Source organism: Hibiscus syriacus, unplaced genomic scaffold, assembly GCF_006381635.1.
Source record: "Hibiscus syriacus cultivar Baekdansim isolate YM2019G1 unplaced genomic scaffold, ASM638163v2 tig00109972_pilon, whole genome shotgun sequence".
NCBI classification, from domain to species: domain Eukaryota; kingdom Viridiplantae; phylum Streptophyta; class Magnoliopsida; order Malvales; family Malvaceae; genus Hibiscus; species Hibiscus syriacus.
In genome coordinates this window covers 160176-175743 of record NW_024062543.1, presented here as the reverse complement: position 1 = coordinate 175743, position 15568 = coordinate 160176, and the positions used below count along the sequence as shown (strand labels likewise).

General features: G+C 36.6%; 1 protein-coding gene across 1 annotated transcript; it reads left to right on the top strand.

Annotated features, from left to right (window-relative positions):
• The first annotated feature begins 12980 nt into the window (after positions 1 to 12980).
• Positions 12981 to 13351, top strand: LOC120211276 (auxin-induced protein 15A-like). The gene has a single exon (XM_039209860.1). It carries the CDS (start codon positions 13049 to 13051, stop codon positions 13334 to 13336), a length of 288 nt encoding a protein of 95 aa, XP_039065791.1. The 5' UTR covers positions 12981 to 13048; the 3' UTR covers positions 13337 to 13351.
• Positions 13352 to 15568: the final 2217 nt, after the last annotated feature.

Genomic DNA, 15568 nt, shown 5'->3' with positions numbered 1-15568 from the left:
ATTACCATCACCAATAATAAGCTTACATGTTCCGGTGTATTCCTCACCTCTAACAACATTGGAAGCTTCAAAAGTTACGTGATATGTGGCTCCAGAGTCCACAAACCATTTCTTTACCGATTTTGATACACCTTGAGTACCCATAGAAGACTATGACCCAAGCTCAGCAACCATGACAGAAGAGTTGCCACTCCATACTCCATAATGACCACAACCACAAGAAAAATTTAGCATAAAAGAACACAATTGAGTAGAGGGAACATGAGTCATATTGGAAGAAGGACGACTACCAGGTGAAACACGTTATAAATTTTGATCAAATCGGTACCAATATCAGCCGACCAAGTGACCAATCTTTCAACAAAGCTGGCATTGGATCCTTGGTTTGCCACGACCTGCCTGATGCAACGAAGAAGAAACATGACATGAACCAGAAGATTAAAGATTGCCATGCATAGGGTGATATGTGACCGAAAGTTGAGAAACATTAGCGTTGATTAAGAGAATATCAGTATCTTCAAACACACGTTGCTAGATTTTGACATCAACAAGAACATAAATAACTTCATCCAGAGAAAACGACTCACGACTGGCAGTTATCAGTGCGATGAACGATCGATATTCAGACGGGAGACTATTCAAGATAGTAGTCACTTGCTCAAACTCTGAAACCGGACAACCACAAGCGACGAGTGCATCACATATTTCCTTAATATGTAAAATATACTCTCTCATGCTCAGTTCACCCTTACGAATGACCTTTAGGTGAAAGTGAAGGTTCGTCATTGTCGTTGTTGACTTACTCGTCGATGTATCAACCCTAACTAAATGAGAGAGAATCAACAGAGTTATTGTGGATAAAAGCCACGAAGCCAAAGCATTATCTTGTGCCATAAAGAGTTTGTACACCTCATTAGTAGTAATCGAACCATCCTCTAGAGTCACCGTTGGAGACGACGGAGTAACTTCACCAGTGATAAGCTTCTCAAGGCAGTGGCTCCTCACAGCCAAAAGAACCTATTGTTTCCACAGTATGTAATTACGCTCGTCTAAAACGACACTCAGACGCTTATTGGTAAACGTCTTTTGAAAGACTGCCACCTACTTTTCATCCTGATCATCCATGGAAAATAGAAACAAAGAAGAACGATTAGAACAACGAGGAAAGAGATGAAGACCTTGTAGGTCCCAAAGCTCTTGATACCATGTTGAGAAAATAACAATTGTTTTTTTAAATATTCATAATGCCCCATTTTTTTCTCATTTGTAAACCACGTATATATAGGATAATACAAACTCTCTAGATCCTTCTAAATCAATGCTCTAACAACTCTCTATATTTTGTTAATATTAATGCTTTACAAACTCTATATATTCTAATATTAATTCTAAACAAAAAGTATGAGCATTAGTATTGATGTGAGATATATCATCATTACAATTATTCATAAGTTGATAGAATTAAATAAAAATTGGGTAGAATAACTAAATATACAAAACTAAAAGCAAATACAGATTCTAGCAATACATGTGGTGCCTATAAAAATCATATCAAGAATGTATCTTCTCGGGTCTCTATTCTTAAAAGAGAGGTTCTCTAAAAATATTTTAAAATTTTTTGAAGATTTTGAAATATCTCTATTTCCATAAAGAATTTTTGTCAAAAAATTAATGAAAAAATACTTTCCAAATATAATTATTAGAATTCAATTTTTTTTTAAATAACATTCTTTTTACTCGTGCATTCACTAGATAGTTTGCTATAAAAGTTATAATATTAAGTTAAAAGAGAATTTTAATAAAGTATGGTTCAGCTTATGAACATACATGTAAAGGAGTGCGCGCCGCACCTAAAAGAAAAAGTCCATTACTTTCTTTTTCCATTTATAAATGTCCCATAACTTGGCCGGTGACTGGTGGACTTATCGACCGGCCAATTATGAATAGCGTCACTGTCACTATCATTACGACGTGGCAATAACTGAGTGGATGACATTTCGGATTGATGTTTGATTTTGACATTTTTGAGTTTTGAAATTGTGTGCGAGACTTTTCATTTCGAGCAAGTGGGTCGCAAATGGGCATGCTGGGCGGGTTTGGATCTGGATCTTTAAGTTGAAATATTAGTTGGGGGTTAAATAGGGTCCGTTAATGTGTAGTTGGCCTAATTAAACCCAAATCTAGGTTATGGTTTGGACCGGTTCTGCACTGTTACAAACTCCTTTAGTGATCTATGTTGAAATTTGACTTTATAACAACTTGAATTTAATTAATCTGAGTAAGTTTCTGCCCCCCCCCCCCAACACACCCTGAATTTTATCACTAATTCCATATCACTAATGGAGCTTGGAACTGTTTATTAACTGATGAACTGACTCTCAACTGCTCTTAACAGCCGACTGCTTCTCTTGCGCATTCTTTCCCTTGCATCAACCGTTGAGTATTTTGTTTTTCAGATTAGGATGGATTGTTCCTTGTGATACTGATAGTCAAATGACCAAAACAGCTTAATTGTATAACATTGCTAACTTCTCTGTCGATTTTCTTGGTACACTGGTCTCTGTGTAGGTTCAAAATTACTAAGTATATCCGTCTTACTGCCCTTGGAGAAGGCAACATTACTGACATCTGAAGGGGAGAAATCAATCGATCTTGCTGGAAGGTTAGAGGAGCTTCTGCTTGCATAAACATTCATGAACTCACACTACACATCCCCCAAGTATTTAACGGGAGACATTACTACAATCAGTGATAGATATCTTAAGTACTTTATCATGTGTTAATAGTTTAATGGTTCAGAAAGTGTTTTTTTTTTATTTAAAAAAAATTAAGGAACACAAAAATTTCCCAACCGTAGAAAGATACAGACCATTATGTGGTGGTGATTATCTAAAGTTGTCTTTAGTCATAATTATTTTTGTAGCAGAAATTAATGGTTATATTTCATGCAATGAGGAGATATACTGAAAAATATGTGAATTTGGGATGATGTTTTCTTATGTCAACTACTTTTATCTACAGGATTGGCCAGGGAATTGCAGCACTATTGAGAAGGATCGGGCTACCATACCAAGGGAATGAGTCCTATGGAAATATCAGAATCAATGGCCTTGCACTAAGAAGATGGTTTCAACCAAAGCTTGCTTCTCCATTCACCGGAAAACCAAGGGAGTAGAATGCTTCCCAAATGCGACTGGGAAAAGGAATCTCCGATCAACAACGCATCATACGAACTGGAAATCTCTCTTTGCATTAAGGGTAGAATCTTCGGAACGGATGACAATTGGTAATGCTTAATCCCACATTGAGATTGGGTATTTAAGGTTTATATTCTCCACTCCCTTGTTGAGTGATAGAGAACAAGGGGGACTTCTTGCATACTATTGTCGTTGTTTGGCTCGGCTTGGGTTGTGGTTGATAATGGCAATATGTGTCTTTGACACATTTGTGTGGATTTTATCTTTTTAGAAAAAATATGTAAGGAATTTTCTCTGAATGATCTGTTCGAATTTTAAATTTACATAGAGTAACAACTATTTTATTAAAATTCAAACAATCAATTTTTGAAATTCAAACAATCAATTTTTGAAATTTAAACAATCAATTTTTGAAATTCAAGTCTGTAACATTGGATGAATCCATACAGTATTCAGGCCATGTTCAGGGCATTTTATTGAGTTGTTACAGGTTTAATACAAGAGTTACAGAGTTTTATTGCATGAGTTATAAACTGCTGGATTTATATTCACGAATCTGGACAAAATTGAGGTCAGGTTCGTCCGTTTGTATAACAACTTCAAACAATGAATTAATGTAGAAATAAAATCATATTTTATATTTGATCTACGTTGGACAAAAATATCCCTACATGTAACCTATAAATATAGAGTTCATTTTCACTATCAACAAAACCAATTTACTCTCAAAAGTTCTCATAACTAATAAGAGATTTTCGGTGATCTAAGGAGCAATACCACCTGTAGTCCACTCCGGTTTCGGGTGTACGAAATTTGGAGCGACTGTGTTAACCTCAGGGGACGATATGTCTACTTGAGCGATTACACACATCGAGGCAAATTCGTTTCTAAGATAGTGGTTCCATCACGACACGATTAAAGGTTTTGAATTTTTCCTTTAAATTTATTATTCACAATGAGTGCTAATGGTGTGGTTTTGCAGTCATTATTTCCAAAAATTTAGAAACGAATTTCTCTCGATATACTACAAAATATCGACACCACTTAGCAAGTTGATTCCAGATTTATCATAGTTCGATGCGCTCAATAGAAATAATTATAGCAGATGGTCCCAACATATCGTTATATTCTTCGAGCAGCTTGATCTTCGAGAAGTTTGATAGCTATGATGTCGTCCCTGTTTAAACACCTTATGATTATAGTATACATCTCTTCGAGAATAAAGGGAGTAGTGTTTTACAAATCGAATATGCTAAGGTAATCGGGAGTCTTATGTTCTTAATGAATTATACTCGACCTGATATTGCCTACGCTGTGAGCATACTTATTAGATATACACATAATCCGAGTGGTGATCACTGGTTTGCTCTCAGACACTCACTCAAGTACCTTAAGGGTACAATGGATTGGAGACTTGAGTTTGTTGGCTATCCTGTCGTGTTAGAAGGATATTGTTATGCCAACTGAGTTTCTGATAATGATGAGGTAAGCTATACGAGTAAGTATATTTTTACTTTTAGAAGAGCAACAATCTTGTGGAAATCCACAAAGCAGACGTGCATTTCTTGCTATACCATGGAATCAGAGTTTATTGCTCTTGACTTAGCTAGGAAGGAAGCTGAGCGGCTCAGAAATTTGTTAGCAGAAATTCCTTTGTGGGGAAGACCGACACTTCTAGTCTCATTGTTGTGTGATTAACAAGCTACGATAAAGCTTACAATTGTAAGAAAATACATAAGACATGAACCAGTTAGACACTTGATAAGGAACGGAGTACTCGCTTTAGAGTATGTGAAGTCGGAAAGAAACCTAGCAGACCTGCTTACCAAAGGGTTAAGTCGGAAGCTAATCCTAGATTCATCGAGCGGGTGGCTTTAAAGCCCATTGGTTGAGAAATTCGTGGTGGATACCCAACTTACTTATCTAAGTTCAATGTGGTCAAACGAAACCATGAAAAGACTTATAGTGTACATTAATCAATTCATCCCTATGACAAACAATGTACATACTCATGATGTGCTTAATTTCTCTTAATAAATTCATAGCCCAGGCCTTGGGTGGTCTTAGTGAGAAAGACTTGATGAATTTACCGATTTTGACTGAATATCTATTCTTAATAAGATCATAACCCATAGTTGAGTGGTAGTCCTAATTGAGAAGGACAAGTTGAACTTACTGCTAAAAAGGTTGAGTTTTATGAAAAAAACTCTTAATGAATTCAAATCCAAAGTTCAGATGGTCTTAGTAAGAAGGACACATTGAATTCACCGACTAAAGAGGTTGAATATTTGTTCTTAATGACTTCTTATCCCAGAGTTTGGGTGGTTCAATTATAGTAAACTTGAAGAAAGTCAACATACTCTTTGTGAGGTTGAGTTGTTATATAAGCTCTTAATTATTTCATAGCCCGTTTGGGTGGTTTATATCGAGATAAACTCGATGAAATAACCTATGTAAGTGAGAAGTGTTTGCCACCTTATATGAAAAATGATGGTCCATTTTTCTAGTACACTTACTAGAATCATGAGGTAAGATAGCCAAATATATACTTTTGTATATATATATTATACATCGAGGACTCAGGTGGATGAAGGGGTCAGTTGTGTGTTATGAGTTTACCCCTACCTTAGAAAGTTCGAGACTAGTTTCACTTATCTAAGAGAATGATCGCTCATTACCACTATGTACTAGTTCAAGATACGTTCACTAGTGCTTAAGCAACTAATTTCGCTATTGCTTTTCTGAAAAGATTGTTTTCGAGTTTCAGAAGAATTCTTTCGCATTAGTGGGGGAATGTTAGTAATGAAAATTCGACATTGAGTGGACATTGAGATTGAGTATTTAAGGTTTACATTCTCCACTACCTTGTTGAGTGATAGAGAATAAGAGGGCTTCTTGCGCACCGTTGCCGCCGTCCGTCCATCTTGTCTTGTCTTGTGCTTGTGGACGTGGACGTGGTTGAGGTCGAGGTCATGTCACATGGCAATACGTGTCTTCGACATTTCTACGCGAATTCTATCTTTTTAGAGAAAATTCGTAGAGAATTATTTTCTAAAAAATCAAATGGAAAAATGTGAAAGAATATGTCTGATATCTATAGGCTCAAATGGTCTGTTCTAATTTAAATTTGCAGAGAGGAACAACTATTTTATTAGCTGTATTGATTTCTAAAATTAAAATTCAAATAGTTAGTTTTTGAAATTCAAGTTTGTAAAACGTTGGATGAACCCACATAGTATCGAGGCTACGTTCAGGACGTTTTATTGAGTTGTTACAAGTTTAATGCAAGAGTTACAAAGCATTAATGCAAGAGTTATAGAGTTTTATTACATGAGTTACAAATTGATGGATTTATATTCACGAACCTGGACATAATTGAAGCCAGATTCATTCGTTTGTATAACAACTTCAGACAATGAATTAATGCAGAAATAAATCATATTTATATCTAATCTACATTGGACGAAAATACCCCTATATGCAACCTATAAATAGAAAGTTCATTTTTACTCTCAACAAAACCAATTCACTCTCAAATAATTCTCTCAAAAGCTCTCACAGCTACTAAGAGATTTCCGGTGATTTAAAGAGCAATACCACCGGCAGTCCACTCCGGTTACTAGTGAAGGGAATTTAGATCAACTGTGTTAACCTCGGGAAAGGATCTATCTATTGGAGCGATTGCACACATCGGGGTGAATTCGTTTCTAAGGTAGTGGTTCCACCACAACACAATTAAAGTTTCAAAATTTTCTTTTAAATTTATTATTCCCAGTCAGTGCTAATGATGTAGTTTTGCAGTCTATATTTCCAACAATTTAGAAACTAGTTTCTCTCGATATACTATAAAATGTCGACACGACTTAGCAAGTTGATTCCAAATTTATCAAAGCTCAATGCGCTCGACGGAAATAATTATCAAAGGTGGTCCCAACGCATCCTTATATTCTTCGAGCAGTTTGATCTTGATTACGTGCTACTCATGCCTCCAGCAACCACATCGGTGATCCTGACTACTGTTGATGTCGCAGCTACCAAAGATAATGTGTTACCTGATGTCGATCTCGATACAGCCGTCATTACCATTGGAAAGTACGAGAAAATAATAAGACGATTCGAGGCCATCTCCTAAGTCACATGTCAAACAAATTATTTGACATGTTTCTTAAGGAGTGAATCGCGAAGGTGATTTGAGACACGCTCGAGAAGAAATATGGAATGGATAATGCGGGCATTATGAAGTATGCCATTGGAGAGTGACTCAAATTTCAGATGACAGACGCCAAGCCGATCATGGATCAAGTCCATGACTATGAAAACCTCGTCTCTGACATTCTGGCAAAAATGATGCATATGTGCAAGGTGCTTCAAGCAAATGTTCTGATTGAGAAACTCCCCAAGTCGTGGTCCGACTATCGTAACTTGCTCAAACACAAGAAGAGGGATATTTCGCTTCAGGAATTGGTGGGCCATATGAAGATTGAGGAGGTTAACCGCTTGAAAGATAAGGTGACGAATAATTTTAGTCAAATGTCTTTTAATTCTAACTTGGTTAAATCTGGTGGTTCCTTAGGGTCTAAGTTCAAAAAGATAAAAAAAAAGAGGTTTCAGAACAAAAAGACAAAACCACATACAAGCACCAACTTCAATAAACCAGCCAAGATCAAATCTGACGGAAGGACCTTGAAGTGTTATGTTTGCCGTCAAGCCAGTCACAAGGCGTATTAATGTCAACACCGTTTAGACCGCCAAAACAAGAATAAACCACATCTGAACATGGCAGAGGATAATTCTGGAGATGTCATAGCCGCGGTGGTTTCCGAAGTCAATCTGGTGGACAACATTTCTGAATGGGTCGTGGACACTGCTGCATCTGACATTTCTGCGCAAGGAAAAAGTTCTTCACTAAGTTCGAGGATGGGAACGATGGTGAACATGTGTATATGGGGAACTCTAGCTGCTCTGAAGTGTTAGGCAAAAGAAAAGTTTACTTAAGCTGACATTCGATAAAACTTTAGCGCTTAACAATGTCCTGTATGTACATGCCTTGCATGAAAATTTAATAAGTGGCATACTTTTGAATAAGGAAAACATTAAGTTAGTTTTTGAGGCAGATAAACTTGTACTCTACCGTAATGGTGATTATGTGGGAAAAGGTTTTCTGAACGGGGGTTTATTTGTCATAGAAACTCAACTTAATGAAAATAAAACTATCGCTTCTACTTATATGATTGAATCTGTTGATATGTGGCATGTTAGATTAGAACACGTTAACATTCATGCTTTAAAGAAATTAATGAACATGAATGTCCTGCCTAAACTAGACTTAACTAGCTTTAACAAATGTGAAATTTATGTAGAAGCCAAGCATGCTAAACCTCACTTTAACACTGTTTCTAAGGGAAAAACTGAATTGTTAGAACTTGTTCATACTGATCTAGCATTATTTATAAACACTGAAAGTAAATAAGGAAAACACTATTATATGACCTTTGCATATGATTACTCAAGATACACAAAGGTTTATCCTCATGATACAAATACAACATGAGTAGCTTTGTGTTGCAAGTTGATGGAAAAATGTTCATCAGTTGCAATCTTTCATCCTTAGTTTTTCCAAAGTATACCTTGGAATATCAAATTAGTGATTGATTGAATGGCTTCTACTTTCTATTGTTACCATGAGTGCAAGGAGAAACTTGCTGGTGATGACTTGCATTTCAAATCTTTGGGATTAAGCTCGTTGTGGCAATAACATATTAAGAATCCACGAGTAAATTATCTTTACATAGTGCACTCAAACATCATATCTAAAGCAGTTGAAGTTTCAACATCTAATGAAATATTGATAGAAAATTATGGAATGATCATTTGAGGTCTGGTTTGATTTGATTGTGTTATAGAACATTCTTAGGCAACTTTTTATGTGAGCAGAACTCATTATTAACCGTGTGGTTTACTTCTTTTTGTGTGATCAGTTGATAATTGATGAAGATGATGAAAGATTGAGGGAGTTGAGAAACGAATGAGGTGAAATGGTCTACAAGGCTGTTACTGGTGGCTTCTGGTAAATCTTAAGATGTCAAAGTTTTCTTTTTTTTTTCAGAGCGGAGCTGCTGAAAACATGCTTAGCGTCAACAAGACCAGGCAGGCGAATTGCCATATCTTTTCTGTTGATCGAAACACAAGATTTCAAAGTATTTATTCTATTTGGAGGCTTTTGAAGGGTTGCACTGTGAAGGGTTGAGTTGGCTTTTCATTTGTGATCAAAATATGCTGCTATATATAGAAGAATGATAAACAAAAAAAAATTCATCTAAAACATGGAAATGAGTGTCTGTGTTCGGATTTCATTAAGATAATGCTTAAGAGGTCTCACATGGTCTTGTCTCTATGATCTTCTACGAGATAAAGGGCTGAAATCATACTATGGTCTATATGTGGACAAACAATGTGCCCTAAAGTTTTGAAAGAAGACCAACCAAGGCCAGCAAAAGACTGGAGTGTTTGATGTAGACAGAAGAAATGAAAAATGAGAGTTAGATACGGATGCAGATGCTTAAATGATGGACCAACATGGTTGAGAGCCTGAGGCTGCTATAACAGAGGACCCTTTGATCTTTAGCTTGAACTTTGGTGGACAATGGGGGGTCAGGCTCCTGCTTTACCACATGCAGTCTTCTTAGTTTATAACTCTGGCCTGGCCTACAACTTAAAATGGAACAAAAAAGAGGCCAATAGAGAACAGGCTAAAGATTGGAAACGGGCAGGTAGGCGCTCAATATTTTAGGCATATGAAACTTTATGATATTAGCTACAACATGCTTCAGACATGAATGAAATATATAAACAAGCAATGTTGGAAGGGATTTTAGACTAATTGGATGTCATAAAGGACATGTCCAAGAACCAAACACTGGCTTGTATTCCTTGGTTGCAGTATTACATAGGGCAAGCCCTTGTGAAGAGCACCTGAAGTGTGTCATACAGGCTTGAACTTGTCAAAATGCTATTATTTGTTGGGATGCAAGGCCATGTGATTCCTCCCAATAGATATCTCCCAAGCAATTTCTCTTCACCACTCAACTAGCCTGAGATTGCTGACCATGTACAATATTTGCTCTTTATAAATACAGATTCTAATGGATAGCTCCACCAAGTGCCAAAGCCTTTCCTAGCTTCTTTCTAAATTCCAATTCCACACTCACATTTCCTCATCCTAACAATCTCCACAGAAACCATGGGTTTCCGCTTGCCAAGAATTGTTAATGCTAAGCCAAGTCTGAAACGGACTCTATCATCTTCGGAAGACCACAGTGGTTCCCAGAGGCCACTTTGCTGTATACGTTGGAGAAGCTGAAAAGAAGAGATTTGTAATCCCATATCATTGCTGAAGCATCCTTCATTCCAGACTTTGTTGAGTGAAGCTGAAGAAGAGTTTGGATTTGATCACCCTATGGGTGCCCCGACAATCCCTTGTAGTGAAGAAACTTTTGTCGATCTCACTCGCAATCTGCAAAGCTCATGAGATGAAATGATGTGCGACTTGACTAACCAAGAGATTGACTGATATTTAACTCAATTGACAACCTCCCAAATTTTAGTTTTAGGAAGCAAGCGTGTAAGGTGGATTGTTTTCTGCAATCCCATTCCCTTGTCAACTAGATAAAATTTTGTAAACAATATATAAATGCAGAATTTCTTTCAGAGAAACTTTTTCTTTGTCATGAATTTCGTTTCTGATGTGTGGATGATTTCAGCCATAATCTGTTTTCCATGGTCTGAAGTCTTTTATGCCATCATTTATCACTTAATCTATAATCTCTTACTCCTGATTAAAAATGGTTTCATGTATGAACGAGATATGTTTACATGAAAATTCGACTTTTTCTTCTTCTTGGATTTCGGAATATGAGGTCCAAATAAAGGTACCTCATTTTAGGAATATTGCAGTTTCTATCTGTTTCTTTTGCTGTCATAGACATCTTGGGAGGAATGCATAAGATGAGAAATTGCTTTAGACAACCCTTAAGCTTATGTTTCGAGGCGAGAACTGCCATTAAATTGAAAATTTAATTCAACCCTTTAATGCACGTAACATATTTCATTCAAATTTATAGTAATTGATTGGTCTGTAAGAAAAACGTTTCAGATTTTATGCCTAGAACTTATCTTAGATGTTTTTTTTTCTTCTCTTTTTACAGTCTCTTTTAATTGTATGAATTAGGCATTTAGCAGCAAAAGTTCTTGAATTTGGCTTGTGTATATTTCTTAAAGCTGGCCTGTAAATTATTGAACTGAAACTATGAATAGGTCCAAATTTATCAATAATAAACAAATCCATTCTCAGACTTTCTCCAACTCGACGCAAAGTTCCAGAAAATACAAGATTTCTCCTACGCTTCTTATAAATTCCCAACGTGTCCTATCTTCCTGTGATCAGGAAAGCAGCTTCACATACTCTGTAATAGTCAGTACTAATTGTAACACTTTAATTCTCTGTTCTGTGCTCTGAGAGAAATGGCGATGATCCCGAGTTTCTTCGGCAACCGAAGAAGCAGCAGCATCTTCGATCTTGATGTTTGGGGTCCATTCGATGACTTCCCTTTCCCTTCTTCACTCGTCCTGCAAACCTGTTGTCAAAGCCCAAATCGACTGGAAGGAGACCCCGGAGGCTCACGTCTTCAAGGCTGTTTTTCCCGGGCTTAAGAAAGAAGAAGTGAAAGTAGAGATTGAAGATGATAGGGTGCTTCAAATCAGTGGAGAGAGGAAGGTTGAGAAGGAGGACAAGAATGATACTTGGTAAAGGGTTGAACATAGCAGTGGGAAGTTTATGAGGCGATTCCGGTTGCCTGACGTCAAAGCCATTGATAATTCTGGTTAAGTGATCGCTGTTTGTAGGTTTTGTTGTAAACATTGGAACTTGCTTATTGGTATTCAAGTTTAATAAGTCTTCGTGTCTTGTTCTGTCGTGTTGAAGTGATGAGAAAAGTCTCAAATTTGTGTTTCTGCGTGTAAGTTGTAACACTACCAGTCCTCATCTATAATGTAAAAATGCTGGTATGAACGTGAAATGTAACTGTTGCTTCATTTTTTCTCCTCTTGGATTCAGTTCCTATATCAAAATCGTCTCTTTTAATAACGGAATGATGCAACTTGATTGATCAAAATCACAAGATTTCAAAGTATTTGTCCCATTGCGAATTAGTGTAGTGATGTGAAGACTTTAGTCAGCTTTGATTTGTGTTCAATACGGAAAGAGATTTGCGAAATTGTGTTCAACCAATTATTTCTTAAAAAAACTGAGGCAGTCCTCATTTGTTGTGGGCGCTCTGTTCAAAACCGACAGAGAGCGAATATTGAAAGCAGTTTTGATGTATATTATTAGTCTTTGATTGTAATTATCAGCAAACATGTAGGTCTCTGCATATCGAATCATTTTCTGGCCACCGCTCGACTGCGTAGCATTCCATCCATATGATCTGCCAAGTTAAAGTTATTGTCATGTGATAAATAGTATTTCAAATTGGCCAGCTTTGTTGGTTAGATTGAATGCTCAGCTATGGTAGATTTTGCAACAGAATGAACTTGGGTACAAAACTTGTCGAAAGGCATGACCACGTGAATATGTGATTCCTCAAACCATGTCTTTTAAAGATTTTTCCATTGAAATTTCTTTTCGACCACACATTCAGCCTCAGATTGCTTGACCAATGCCATGAACCATTTTGTAGCCCTCTCTATAAATACACATTCTAACATCCCCCCACTGCAAAAGCCTTCCCAACATAACCAGTTTCATTTCTTCTATCTACCATGGGCAAAAAAGAATCCATATTCATCACAAAATCATGGGTTTTCGCTTGCCAAGAATTGTTAAAGCTAAGAGTTTAAAACAGAGTCTTTCGTTTTCGGAGACGACAGCGGAGCCCAAAGGCCACTTTGTTGTTTATGTCGGAGAAGCTGATGAAAAGAAGATATTCGTTGCCCCGATTTCACTTCTGAACCATCATTCATTCCAAGAGTTGCTGAGCGAAGCTGAAGAAGAATATGGATTTAATCATCCTACGGGTGCTCTAACAATCCCCTGCAGTGAAGAAGCCTTCCTTGATCACATCTGCAGCTTCCAAAGGTCATAAAGTTAGATTCTATAATGGCTAACCAATCAGCTCACACTAACTCTCCTTAACAGACAAATACAAGTTTGTTTTGCTTAGGAAGCAAGTGTAATTGGTGGATTGTTTATGCAATCTCATACACTTTGTGAACTCAATTATTTTTTGTGATCACTCTACAAATTGGATGGAAAAATAATCTTTTTAATAAAGTATCTTGTCATTGATACTTTTTCTTCGACTGGTTTTGTATATCTAATTTGCGCATTATAGGTCAATGATATAATGTACCATATTATTTTCATTGATATTTTTGGTTTGATCAGTTCTATGTTACATCTATTTGGAAAGCAAAAGCAAATTAAAGGCTAAATGTTCAACCTTTCTGGATTACTTATTCATGAATGATTAATCCACGAAAAAAGTTCGGAAGGGGACAGTTGGATAGTAGATGCAGATGTATACTAACCAAACAACTGAAGGAAAAGGGACAGTGTGATCTGTGATGAACATGTATTAACCCTTTGATTAGGCTTTCCTGTGTCTTGGTTGAAAAAAACAGTTGTAAATTAAGGCTAATTGCTAAAGAGGGAAAAAGCATCCTTGATTAAAACCAATTTCCTGAGAAGTAACATGAATGAACATATTTCCATGACAGGGAATTGTCAAAGCAGCCAGTGGATGATTAAAACCAAATTCTTCTTCCGCTATGCTTAGCAAATCTTGGAACAAAGGTTGCTTAAAAAATGATACAGGAACAACGCATCTCTTCTTTTAGGATTCTCCAACATAAACTGCAGTGAAACCTTTCGGTACATCTAAAGATATTGATTGAATATGCTTAACAGAAACAACACAAGGCAGATGAATTGCCAAATCTCTTCCTCTAAATGTTCATGTTACATGTCTCTGGCTAAATGTTTCAGCAAATATCAAATAAGCGAATTCTTGAATTCTGCCATGCTATATGTTTCTTATCATTGAATGACAGCTTTTATGTCTCAAGCATGCCAAACACACATGGTGAAGTAGTGAGAAAATAAGCTTTCTATGGCTCCAAAGACAAGACCATGTGACCGTCCATTCTCCCACATTAACCCATGCTTCTTTCATTACTCATCAGACCCCAGCAATTAATTGCCCCTTCCTCACTCATTCAACATCCCCTACTTGATGTACTTCAAAAAAAAAATTCCCTTGTAACCCTCACATCTATATATACAAGTATAAGTTCATTTGGCAACATTTATCTTCACATTCACAATTACTATACTTGCTCACCTTTGCTTTCCAAGTTCTTTAAGATCTTCTTCTTCCATAAAAAAGGTGAAAATATGCTTAGCAGCAACAACACCAGTCAGGCGAATTGCCATATCTTTTCCGCTGAACGAATCACAAGATTTCAAAGTATTTGTTCTGTTGGGAGGCTTTTGAAGGATTGTAACGTGAAGGTTTGAGTTGGCTCTTCATTTGTGATCAAAATATGATGCTATATTTAGAAGAATGATAAACAAAAAAAAATGGAAAACATGGGAATGAGTGGCCGGCTGGGTTTCATTAAGATAATGCTTAAGAGGCCTCCCAAGGTCTTGTCTCTATGATCTTCTATCAGATAAAGGGCTGAAATCATACTATGGTCTGTTTGTGGAGAAACGATGTACCCTAAAGTCTTGAAAGAAGACCAACCAAAGGCCATCAAAAGATTGGAGTATTTGACGTAGACAGAAGCAATGAAAAACGAGATTTTGATGCGGATTCAGATGCTTAAAGAATGGACCGACATGGCTGAGAGCCCGAGGCTGCTATAACAGAGGACCCTTTGATCTTCAGCTTGAACTTTAGTGGACAATGGGGGGTCAGGCTCCTACTTCACCACAAGCATTCTCCTCAGTTGATAACTCTGGCCTGGCCTACAACTTAAAATGGAACAAAAAAGAGGTCTACTCATCTAATAGTTTTAAATTTGTGTAAAAAATTTAATTGTATATTGCGTTACCATACCACACCAACGAATATAGATGAAATAGAATAAGTTATAATAAAAATGTATTCTTCAAATTTTAATTGCTAGATGCTTCAATAAGGATTTTGCCTTTTAGGGTTTACTCAAAACAACTTTCAAAATAATTTAATAAGAATTTTTTTATCTATTCAAATAAGGGATTAACACTTCAAAGGGATCAAATAAGAGCTTAACATTTTTAAAATTACCCAAATAAAAGCCTATCATTTTAAAATTTTAATTCAGGACCCTCG

Excerpts from the sequence above, each read along its gene's own strand:
- LOC120211276 (XM_039209860.1), top strand. The coding sequence starts at position 13,049 with ATGGGTTTTCGCTTGCCAAGAATTGTTAAAGCTAAGAGTTTAAAACAG.